At 44.6% G+C, this 12,368-nt stretch overlaps 1 protein-coding gene across 11 annotated transcripts in view; it reads left to right on the top strand.

Moving 5' to 3' along the window:
- The first annotated feature begins 4,176 nt into the window (after window positions 1-4,176).
- Window positions 4,177-12,368, top strand: part of TRIM44 (tripartite motif containing 44) — a 184,125-nt gene continuing 175,933 nt past the window's right edge. For 3 of the 11 annotated variants that reach the window (XM_072619143.1, XM_072619141.1, XM_072619144.1), the window contains exon 1: window positions 4,199-5,612. In XM_072619143.1, the coding sequence (XP_072475244.1) occupies window positions 5,247-5,612 (366 nt within the window). In that variant the 5' untranslated portion in view covers window positions 4,199-5,246. Of the gene's footprint in view, window positions 5,613-12,368 lie in introns of all 11 variants that reach the window. The other 8 variants (XR_011969232.1, XR_011969233.1, XM_072619148.1 and 5 more) reach the window with 7 other exon arrangements.

Below are 12,368 nucleotides of genomic sequence, written 5' to 3'. Positions count from 1 at the left end.
CTTAACCTGCAGAGTATAAAGGACTGGGGGAACATGATGACTGTCTAATTATTTGAAGGACTATCACCTGAATGAGGCATTAGGCTTGTGGACTTAGCTCCTTGAGTAGATGAACTGTTTTCTACTTTTGTCTTTCTATCCGTAGTACATAGTCCAATATACTGTACATATAATAAGTTTGCATATAATAAGTAATTTCCATTATGATGTAGACTCCCTGATTGTAGGGTTGTTTCATTCCCTGTATCTCCAGTGCCTAGTGCCCAGCACATAGTAGGTGCTTAATAAATGTTTGTTGACTGATGAATCACTCGTGAATTGACTTGATTGAATTCTGCTTGGTTCCACAGAGAAGAATCAGGAACAACGGATGGAAGCTGTAGTAAGATAGATTTAGACTTGATGTCAGGGAAAACTTCCTCACTTTGAGAAGTATCCAAGAATGGAATGGAATGGGTTGGGAGGTAGCAAGTTTCCACTCCCTAAAAGTCTATGAGGATGATCATTTATCAAAGATGTCTTAGAGAGGATTCTTGCACGTGTAACAGACCAGATGGCCTCCGAGGTCCCTTCCTATTCGGAAATACTGTGGTTTTATGAAATACCACATCCTCTCTGAAGCCTTCATTGACTCTCCAGCTGAAAGTGATCTCTACCTCATCTGAAAATTTTTTTTTAAAAAAAAGGAAACTCTCTCATCGTGTTTATCGTATTCTAACGTGTGTCATAATTATTTGTGTTTATCTCCTCTTCCCTAGAAGATTAACTACTCCTTGAAAGCAGGGGACTTTCAATCTCTCCCCAGTGCTGAATGCAAGGCTCAGCAAATATTATGCTTGAATGAATGGATGGATGGGGCACTCAGGCAAAGGAAGGGTAGAAACATAAGGAGACAGTCATCAATTGGTTAATGGCTGACTATATCATGGTATGTGGATATAATGAAATTGTTCTGTAAGAAATGAGAAAAAAATATGACTTCAAGGAGACATGGAAAGACTTCTTTGAACCAACATGTATTAAAATGGGCAGGAGAAGGAGAACAATTTATACTATGACATTAATATTATAAAAATCAACAATTTATAAACCAGCAAGAGTGACTTTGTCAGAATTACGTTTTGGGGAGAGAAATGAACGTGGCCTTGTGTGAGGAACCGGAGGAACGAGAAGGGAAATTATTAAGAAGACAGATGATACAACCTAGGCTAGAGGTAATGAGACCTTTTACTAGGGCAATGATAGAAATTGAGGGAAGGGAAAGGAGGGAAATTTTGAAGGTAAAATTAGTAGTACCTGGTGACTGATTAATCATATGGGTATGGAGAAAGGGAAGATACAAAGATAGCTCTAGGATTTTGAACCTGAGTGACCAGGACAATGGTGGTACCATTGAAAGGAACTGAAAAGTCTAGAGCTGGTTTGGAGGAAGAAGAAGCTGTGTTTTGGTGATGGGCAACTTTGAATTGGGTATAAAGTCAGGGGACACAGGCTCAAATCCTGACTCTTCCACTTTGTGGTCTCAAGTCAAACCCAGCTGAGTCAATAAACTTTTGTTACAATTTTACTATATGCCAGGCACTGTGCTAAGTGATTAGGATACATAGAAAGACCAAAAAATCAAAACAGCAACAAACAAACAAAAAATAGTCCTGATCTCCAAGAAGCTCACAATGTAATATGATAGACATGTGAACAATTATGTACAAACAAGATATGTATATGTGATAAACTGGAGAAAATCTCAGAGGGAAGTCACTCACCTTAGCTTTAATCTTTCATTTCTAGTCTGACCTACTCTATAGAATAGGTCATTTTATTGTTATATAAATAACACATGTTATTTTATTGATATAGAGAACTAACTCCCTTTGTCTTCTCTGCTGCTTAGAGGATTGGCTAGAGTGCTAAGAGATTAAATGGCTGGCTCAGGGTCATACAACCAATATGGAACTTAAACCCAGGTCTTACTGACTCCAAAGCCAGGCATCTAACCACTACAGCATGACCATGGATTTCCCAGCTGGGAGACCAAGGAGTATTCAATCAATTTAATTTAAGAATCATTTATTCATGAATCATTTGGCTTCTCCTGGCCTTAATCTCTTTACCTATAAAAATAGGTGTTCCACCAGAGGACCTCAGGGGTCCCCTTTGGTCTCTAAACCCCTTTCTTCGTTCCTGTATGTAGGAGGCTCAATATCTGAAATGTGGAGGAATGAGAGTCATGTTCTCTTCTCCAGCTTTACTCGTCCCTCAGGAATGCTGATCCCAGTATGGATCGTAAATAACTTGTCTTTCATTCCCTGCATCCCTTCCCCGTTAACTGTCCAAGCCTTGCCTAATAAAAGCATTTCCAAATATAGAAACTTCAGAAATATGACTTTGCCAAGAGCCAGCATACTTCATCTCATCAGAAGACGTGGGATCTCTAGCCTCATTTTGTTCATTTTGCTCTGTTCTCTGATTCTAATGACCTCCCCTCTCCCCGGCTATGCACAATAGAGGCCAAGGCTCCCAGGGACTTGGTAGGAATTTTATGAAGACAAATCGAACAAAACCCTGGATGGCATTTGGGGGAGAGGGAAATGGTAGATACTTAAACACAAGATATGGTGATTGCTGCTATAAGTCACCATCCATGACGAATTCAGAAATTTTTTTAGGGAGAGAGAATGAAATAAATGTAATTCACAAAATCCTGAAAGATGGCTTATTTGAGGCTGTTGTATAAATTCTGGCTTGGAGACTGTTAGTTTCTTTTTGTTTTTAAGGAACATTAAAAATTTACCAACAATCAGAGCCCTGAGTTAATATGAATAAACAGCTACCCTCTAGGCTTTGTTTATTACGAAGGGCCCCAAGAAATAGGCACTGGAGTGTCAGGAAGAGCCCAAGAACATGGAGCACAGCTGAGTTCCAACCTTCCCTTTATTCCAAAGGCTTTTGAGAGCCTTTGAGAGACTGGAGGGTACTAGGGATGTCATATTTCACTGTATTCTCTCTAATTGGATAAGATGTTGGCTAATAAAGAAACATCATGAAATGAGATGTAGGTGATCTCATGGGCCTGTGGAGGGGGAAATGAAATCAGTCACAAAAGTGAAAGTAATTATTGGAGAAGGTATCCCTCTGGCAATTGAGTGCAATTCAGGAGGCATTTATTATGTCTTGCAATTAAGGTGACAAGATTTGAGTTTGAATCCTGCCTTTGTAACTTACTATTTTGCTTACACTTTCTCCCAGTCTCAGTTTCCTTATCTGTAAAATGAGCAGGTTGGAATAGGTAGCCTCTGAGATCTCTTCTAGCTTTAGATTCACTATCCCAGGACTTCCAAAAGGCTGATGTCAGCAACAGAGGTCTTGATGTGGGTGAGGAGGAAAGAAGAGGAGATGTTCGAAAGTAAGAAACAAATTGGCTGAAATCAATTTCCCAGATGGAAGGAATGTACAGGTCAGGCATAGAGGTAAGTGGGTCAGATGGACAGTTGGGTTCTCACCTCAGAGCCAAGAACAAAATCAATTCCCTTGGAAACCCTATTTGTATTCCTGACCCGTCTGTTGCTAGAGAAGGAAAGTGATTTGCATGCTGGTGCTACTGGGAATCCCTGGGGCTAAGAGGTCTTTCTCCTCTTAATTCCTTCCCTTTCCTTCTCCCTTGCTCAACCACTGTCACGGTGCCTGAAGGTAGGTGAGGACACAGGCAAAGTCAGGGACCTCTGGGAACCAAAGATGCAAATGGAATGTATATATTTTTTATGAGGTAGTTGTTGAAAAGTCTCAGTATGGGGCTTCAATTTTGGAGGCCTCAATTCTGGGCTTGAGAGTTCTTTGTCTCTTTTCTTTTCGTTTTTTTTTTCTTGTCTGGTAAACAGCCCATTTCTCATGGCTCCCATGTAGAACCCCCGAATTGCAGACAATGCAACTAGGAAGATTAAGACAGGCTTAGAGGCTTTCGGGAAAAGAGTGTCCTCAAAATCTCCTGCAAAAACAAACAATCAAACTCCAGAAAGCCCTTGGTGTGAATTGTAGTGTTAATCCACTTTCCTCCTTCCCAGGAATAAAAATCTGGGGTTGGGGGGAGGGGGTTGGGCAGGAGCTACTCAGTCACAGCCAGTGTGGGGAGGAGGAGAAGGAGAAAGGGGGAGAGCAGCAACTGAGACAGAGGAAAGGGAGAGAAGAGGACCATTGCCGCTTTAAAGGACTCCGGAAGTGAAAGGAGTTCAGTCTGACTTGAAAAGTGAAAGTAGACCCTTTCACTGGCTTTGGGGACCTTAAGGCAAGCTTGACCCCCAACCCCAGACATGACAGTTGATTTTAAGACTGGGGTATTTGGAATTTGCAAAGAAAAAATAGTTAGAGAGGATTAGGGGGAAGGGTGGAGAGAGGGAGGGAAGGGAGACAGAGACAGACACACAGAGACAGACATACAGAAAGAGGGAGAGAGAGAGAAAAGAGAGACAAAAAGGGGGAGAGAGACAGAGAAAGAAAGAAGAGACGAGGAGACGACAGAGAAAAAGGAGAGAGAGAGAAGAAGAGAGAAACAGGAGACAGAGACAGAGAGACAGACAGAAACACAGAGAGAGAAAGGCGGAGGGAGAGAGAGAGGAGAGAGAGAGAGAGAGAGAGAGAGAGAGAGAGAGAGAGAGAGAGAGAGAGAGAGAGAGAGAGAGAGAGAGAGAGAGAGAGAGAGAGAGAGGCCGGCAGAGGCAAGGACAAAAGCAGGAGCTGCAGCGCAGGAGGGAGGAGAGGAGGGAGGGAGACACCCCGATAGAGGGAGGGGTGCAGGGCCGGCGCAGAGCCAGGAGGCCACGGTCACGGACCCAGCGGGGTAGAGGTAACGGAGAGCAGGAGCGACGGGCTGCAGGGGCTGCGGGCTCTGCTGGGCAGGGGCGGCCGCCGGCCGGAGCAGAAGCACGAGCAGTAGCAATTGCAGCAGCAGTGCCTGCTGGAGACCGTGCTGCATGGGAGCCCAGGGGGAAGGTTCCCCCCCGCAGGAAGTCGCCCAGCGGGGAGGAGGGAGTGGCAGGAGGAAGTAGAGCCTCGGAAGAGGCTCTCATCCCTGGGCAAGGCAAAGGCAGGCTCTGCAGGGCCTACCAGCTTCCCTGCCCAGCCCCAGTGCTCCCGTAGCTGGGGGCGGCCATGGACAAAGCCCCCGTGGCCCGGCCCTAGTGCTGCAGGTTAATGCCCTTCTAGATTCAGCCCAGGCCACTGACCCTCCATCCCTGCCTGAGGTCAAGGGCAGCATGGCCTCGGGAGCTGGCCCGGCCTTCGAAGACCTTCCCCACGATGGCACGTGCGATGCCTGCGAGCCGGACGAGGCCGAGCCGGCAGTGCAGCTCTGCGACAGCTGTGGCTTCTGCTACTGCCTGCCCCACGCCCGCGAGCACCGCCAGAGGTACGGCAGCCACCGGCTCTGGGACTACGGGGCCCCGGACGGCGATCCCGCGGAGCCCGAGAAGCTGCAGCGAAAGAAGTGCTCGGAGCACGACCAGGAGCTGAGCCTCTACTGCAAGGAGGACGAGCAGATCATCTGCACGCTGTGTGCCGTGGCGGGCTCCCACCGGCAGCACCTCCTTAGCACCTTGGACGAAGCCTACGAGACCCTGCGGGTGAGAATGGGGCTCTCGGGGGAGCAGCTCTGGGGCAGGAGGGCTGGGGACCCACTCACCTCATTCATCCCCCAACCCCCCGATCAGAAGAGTTTAGACCTGATGGGTACCCCCTCCCTAGGATTAGAGAGGAGGTCCCATCTCTCAGTTGGACGCCTGAGAGACCATGAGGCTGAAGATAAGGCCCTGGGGGAGGGAAAGCAACTCTGGGGCCAAACAAGGGGTGGGCACCCCAAACTCACCCTTTTTATCCTCCCAATCCCCAAATCTGAAGAGGTTAGCGTCTGATGAGGCAAGCTCACTGAGGTAGTCACCTTGTTTGAAGACTAGAAGAAGTCATGAGGATGGAGACAAGGCTCTGGGGAGGGGGTGTCAGGGTGTCGAGGGATCTGTGTTCAGCTCTGGTGCCAATCAGTGGCTTGGAAACCAATCTCACCCCATTTTTCATATCCAAAGAAGTTATGACTTTTTGGAGACCCCCTCCCCAAGCTTAGAGAGATCCTCAGGGGCCCATTTATGTCAAGAGTAGTAGGATCATTGATCCTACATAGAGCCAGAGGAGAACTCAGAGGTTACCTAGTCAACCTTATTTTAAGGATAAAATCAAGCCAAGAGACGTAAGTGCCTCAGGATCCTCGAGTTAGAGATGGTGTGGAACTTAGAGGCTTTCTAGCCCAGATGCCTCATTTTACCCCAAAGTCTGAATAAATGATTCTTAGGTCACATCACACAAATGCCAAACCCACAATACATATGCGGTAGAAAAAGGTTGAATTGTTCCTCACCTCTAGGAGCCCTTCCCTAAGACCCTACACTGATGAATTATCATGACCTGGAGCTCTTTTAGGGGAGGGACCATCTCAGTTTGACTTTGAGTCTTCAAGACCTAGCCTGTGCTATGTGCCTGACACGTAGTAGGGGCCTGACCAATGCTTGCTAGACGTTGACTAAATTGATTCCTTCATTACACAGAGGAATCCTCCTTCTACGAATATAAGGAGAAGACCTTCCATGCTTTTAGCAGGCAGTTTCATGAGCCAGACCTTTAAGAGTGTATGGACTTGAAGCTGGACAGCTCCTTAGAGATCAAGTAGTCCATCCTCACTTTTACAGATGGAGAAATTGAGACTCAGAGAGGGATAGAAACTTGCTCAAAGTCACTCTGCAGCCAAAAATAAAAATAGTCCCTCAAAGTCTAACAAAAAGGTGATGAGCATTGAAGGACAAATTCCTTATTGGTAGGAATTTGTGAATCCAACCATACTTGATTTTCTGATTTTTCTGATTATTAGAGACTTTCAGAGTTTATGCTTCCATGGTATTAGCCTTTGAGAATCCAGCATCAGCTCCCAGCTATGATAAATCAGTGATGTAGAGCTATAGGGGAGGGTGCCTAGAATTGAGGAAGTTAGATACGTGAGTAATTCAATCCCCTTTTGCACCAGGTATATTGTGGGCATGGCTTATGTGTGATTCCACTCCAGAATCAAATGACTCTAGCTTGCCTCAAATTCCTCATCTGTAAAATAATAGCACCTATATCACAGCGTTGTTGTGAAGATCAAATCAGATAATATTTGTAAAGCTTTTTACACAGCTTAAAGCTCCACTTAGATCTTAGCTGTTATTATTATGAGTTCTCGGAAAATAAAAAAAATTAATAAACAGGCCTTAGCCCCATATAGCTTACATTCTGCTGAGGGGAATGATACATATACACAGGTAAATTTGATTTGAAGTACAATGTGATGTGGAAAAATACACAGGTATGGTGAGAACTTTGAGAATGGAGAGGTCATCTAGTGGAAATCTCACTTTTTATAGTCAGAAACTGAGGCTCACAATGATTGGTAAAGGCAAAGACCAGGTAGCCAGAGAGGTCTGGTGAGTGCCAAAGGTAATTAAGTAGAGGTGAAGCCCAAAAGGCAAAAACAGATGCTCTAAGGAAGGAAGGAAGAGGGAGAGCACAGGAGACTCCCAGTCACAGGGACTCTCCATTGCTCAAAACAAGTGGTCTTGAGTCCAAAAGTTGGAAGGGAGTCAAGGGAGTAGGCCAATGTCTGAGATAACATACTCTTTGAAGGAGTTTCCTTCATTACATAGGTGAATCCTCCCTCTATGAATATAGGGAGCAAATAGGGAAGAAGGTCAAGGTTAGCTCATAGTTGTTGGACTTTTCTGTGTTTCCTGGGGGTCAGGAGCTAATCTCAATAGGAATGATTTGGGCCCCTTGGAATCCAAAGAGGTGGCATCTCATCTCATTTTCCACATCTTTTTCTAACAACTGAACCATGGCTATCTCAGGACTATGAAACATAGGGTCAACCATAGTTTTAAATCTGGAAGGGGGCATTTAATTCCAACCTCCTCATTTTACAGAGGAAGAAACCGAAATAGTATGCAACACACTCAGGGTCACAGAAGTAACGATCATCAGAGGCAGGTTTTGAACCCAGCATCTCAGACTCAAGAGTCAGTATTTCCAGTGCTGCTCATTTGCTCATATCATGTTGCTAATTGGCATTAGGTATGGAAGCTATAGGATTTTCTTGAAAACAAGATTGTGTCCCCTACTTCAACCCAATGCATCCCCTCCCTCTCTTTGTCTACACCCCACCCCCAAAATGAAAAGGAATGCACTGAAAAAAAAAGATAACTGAAGGAAAGACTTATGTAATTGGGAAAATCATTCAGTTAGTCAATAATTAATGAATATACTTACCAAACACCCAGCACTGTGCTAGGCACTGGGACGGGAGGGGGGGAAGAGACAAAGATGTATTAGACTTGTTTTCATTTTCTTCTCGAGGGCATCCTTGAAGCTAAGAGTGGGAGGTAAGACCTGCCTTGATGGAGACAGGATGGAGGTATTTTGAAAGTAGGTGGCAAATATACTGAGAACATCTGTGATTTGGGAAAGGAAGGGGGAATTTCAAGTATGCCAGAGGAAATCCCTACTTCAGGTCCCTCTTTGGTGGTGGGGTGCAGGAAAGGGACTCCGGGTTCTCAAAGGTTGTACCAACAGGGAGCATAAGCTCTGGTGGTGGTCTGATGGTCCTACCAAGCTGGAAAGACTTCCAGAAGGGGCCTGGTGACATCTGATATCAGTTCTCCAAGTTCCAATAAAATCTAAGCTTCATGAGGATAGGACCTCCACCATTTTGTCGTTGTATCTTAAGTGCCTACAGTGGTGCTTTTCATATAGAAGGAACTTAATAAATGCATGTGGATTCATTGCTTGACCAACCTGATTTAAAGGAGATGGTGCACCTCTCCAGATTAGCTTTAGGGCAATGGTTTTTGGTTGGGTGATTCTTAAAGACCTAAATCACTCAGAATTTGAACTTTTACATCTGTGGCCTGTCTCTCTGAAATCACCTTGACCAATGAGCATTGATTAAGAGCTCACATCGACCATCAAATATTCACCAAGCACCTACTATGAGCCAGCACTTTGTTGGGCAGTGGGGATGCAAAGATGAAGAATGAAGCCAGTCCTCCACTCATGGACCTTACATTCTGACTCAAAAGAACTCTTAGCGTACAGTTGAGGAAATCAAACTGGCCTTAGCCATTGCGGACGTTGGCTCAAAACTTGGCTCATTGTGGAAGGTCAAGGTTAGCTCACAGTAAGTGGGACTTCTGTATATTTTTCCCCACTGGGAAGCCTGTAGGTGAGTTCTGTGATAACACTAAAAACACAGTCTTATTTTTTGACATTTCCAAATTTTCTTCTTTGCTTCTTAAAGCCTTCCTTTCCTCAACCTGACAAATTGTGGAATGGTGTGGCCCTTTAAAAATGTTGCACTATTCTTTCATTCATTTGTTCAGCACCTAGTAAGAGGGCTGGAGTTGGAGTCATGAGAGATTTGGGTTCAAATTCCAGTTCTACATGTACTAATTGTGTGACGCTTGACTTAAACTTGCCGTGCCTCAGTTTCCCCATCTGTAAAATGGGATGCTGAAATAAAGTGCTAGCTGACCTTAAAGTGACATAGACATGGAATTCACTACAATTGCTAAGTACTTGAAGAGATACAAGAGATAGCCTGGGGAAAGTCACCTGACTCCTAGACTTCAGCAGCCTCATCTGTAAGAGGAGTGGGTGAGACTGGATGGTCTCTGATGTCCAAGCCAACTGTGGACCTGTCTTCCTACCTCCGGACCAGTTCTGTGTCTACTCTCCTTAACAGGCAAACAGTTATGAAGTCCTGAGAAGCTTTGAAGAGAAAGACTTGGGTACCAAAGCCCCTAGACACACCCTGTTATCAGGACAGCATCACTGGCCTCTGAGGGACACAAGTACTCTGCTAAAACTCATCCTGGAATAGTTGTCAAGTTACATGGAGAACAATGAAACTACAGGTCAACACCAAAAAAGCACCCAACCTCCTAACTCACATAATACTGAAGATTTACATCTCTCTCTCTCTCTCTCTCTCTCTCTCTCTCTCTCTCTCTCTCTCTCTCTCTCTCTCTCTCTCTCTTTTCCTCCCTCTTTCAGTACAACTGCTACTAAAATTAGAGTGTCCAAGGTATGCATTAACCCCTCCCTGGCCAAAAAATGTTTTTGTCCCAGGTGAAAACAAATTCCTAATCATGCCTCTGCCTTTTCCTCAAATTACTTTGTATTTTTTAGGCAGCTCTGTGATACCGTAGATAAAGTGGTGAACCTGACCTCAAAAAGACCTGAGTTAAAATCTGATCTTAGACTTAACCTCTGCCTGCCTCAGTTTCCTTATCTGTAAAAATGGGCACAATAACAGCCCTTTCCTCCCTGGGTTGTTGTGAGGATCAAATAAGACAATTATTAGTAAATTACTTTGCAGACTTAAGTGCTATATAGCTGCTACAGACATAGTAATTATTATTCATATTAATAATCTGCCCATATGCTATCTCCTTCAGGAAAATGTAAAATGACCCTTCAAGGCACGGGCCATTTGAGGTCTTTGTTCTCCGCGCATCTAACACTTTAACTGGACCATAACAGTTGCTTAATAAATGTTTGTTGAATTAAAGGTCAGCGAATCCAAGATACAAAATTGAGATTTCAATGGCCTCTGAGGGCTTCTCTAGCTCTAGATGGATGATCCTGTAGCCTGAATGACCTTGGGCAAGTCCCTTCCCCTTTCTGGACCTCAGTTTCCTCATCTGTAAAATGAAGGCGTTGGCCCCTAAGGCTCCTTTCCGATTGGTGTCTACGGTCAAAGGAGCCTAGGATTCCAAAGGGAATAAGTAGGCGTTGGTAGCCCCTAGAACATTGTGTGTCTGGGAGCGGTTCAAGTGTGGATCCTACCGCTTTCTACCCGACTTGTGTGCTTGAGGGCAGCCCCTCCTGGGAGCAGAGAATGCCAGGCTGGAGTCCCAGCTCATGCATTTCAATGAGTCAGTATGTTGGGATCAGAGTGCCGGCATGAGTGTTTCCTTCCTCCTCGCCTACCCACAATATTCTTCCAAAAAAAGAGTCCGTTTCTCAGCATCTCTCTTTACTACTATAAACCATCTTTGCTCACAGTGTCAAAGGTATGATTTCAATAGGAAACTACTTTTTGAAACAAATTTAGCTTCTGTCGGTGGGTATGTCTTCTTGGGGGTGGAGGGATATCATTGCCATGATGGTGATTGGAGAACTATCCTGATCAGGTAGTGCCAGCTGGGAGAGAATACCTCTCCCTGGAAACAGATTGAAGCTTGACTCTTCCCACCAGGGGTCTCCATCGGAACTAATAAATCTGAATGGCTTAGCGAACAAGGCATTGGACATGGAGTCCTAGAGACTTAGGTTAGCTTTGTGACCCTGAACAAGTCATATCTTTTTTCTGCATCAGCTTCCTAAACTGTAAAATGGGATTGATAATAACACCTACTGTGCAGGGTCATTGCGTTATTTTCAGATGTTTGTAAAGTGCCTGGCACACAGTAGGGCTCTATAAAATACTTATTCCCCCTGATCTAGACTTCTGTCTCTATACTAGTTCTTCCTCATCTTCTTCCTTCTCCCACCTTTTTGGAATTTTTAAAATTGAATTTGGAAGGATCCTAGTCATCATCTCATCGAATCCCTTCATTTTGCATAGAAGGAAAGCACTTTGATAATTTTGAGAATGCCAATAAGGTCCTTTCCTACTCCAAATCTGTAATCCTTTGAGGTCAAGAGGAGTAAAGAATGGATATCTTTGCTCTGTGACTAACTTGCACTGTGTCCTTCAGTAAATTGTCTCTTCACAAAAGGAGGGTACTCCAAGGTCCCTTCCCTCACTGAAGCTTGATTTGTTCATCTAACCATTTAGGGGAGCTCCAGTTCCTCAACTGAGTCACACATACCAAACCCACAAGAGATTGATTTGTAAATCAGAATGACAACTTATTTGCTATGTTCCTGACAAGGATAATGGACCACAGTCCCTATCGGCTAATCAGAACATTTGATTCTCAGCGAAAGAGATGGAGTAGGGACTGAATATGGGATTTCAGTGGTATGGGGAATTCCAAATGAGGAAACTCCATCTACCAGTACATTTTGGCACCTTCTTTTCAACTCAGTTTTTTACAAAATTGCCTAGGGCACTAATTAGTCAATTCCTTGAGTGCCACTCAGCCTGGATGTGTCCAAGGTGGGTCTTGAGCCTAGATATCCCTAGTTCCTAAGCAGCTGTTTACCTATTGTACTAAGACAGATATCCCCATGGATATGTGGAATAGGGGAGTTTCCTGCCAACAGGCAAGGTTTAATTCATCCCTGCCTACCATTCT

Source organism: Notamacropus eugenii, chromosome 6 (genome assembly GCF_028372415.1).
Source record: "Notamacropus eugenii isolate mMacEug1 chromosome 6, mMacEug1.pri_v2, whole genome shotgun sequence".
Lineage (NCBI taxonomy): Eukaryota > Metazoa > Chordata > Mammalia > Diprotodontia > Macropodidae > Notamacropus > Notamacropus eugenii.
Note: the sequence above shows the minus strand (reverse complement) of the source record. Positions and strands in the feature narration are given on the sequence as shown.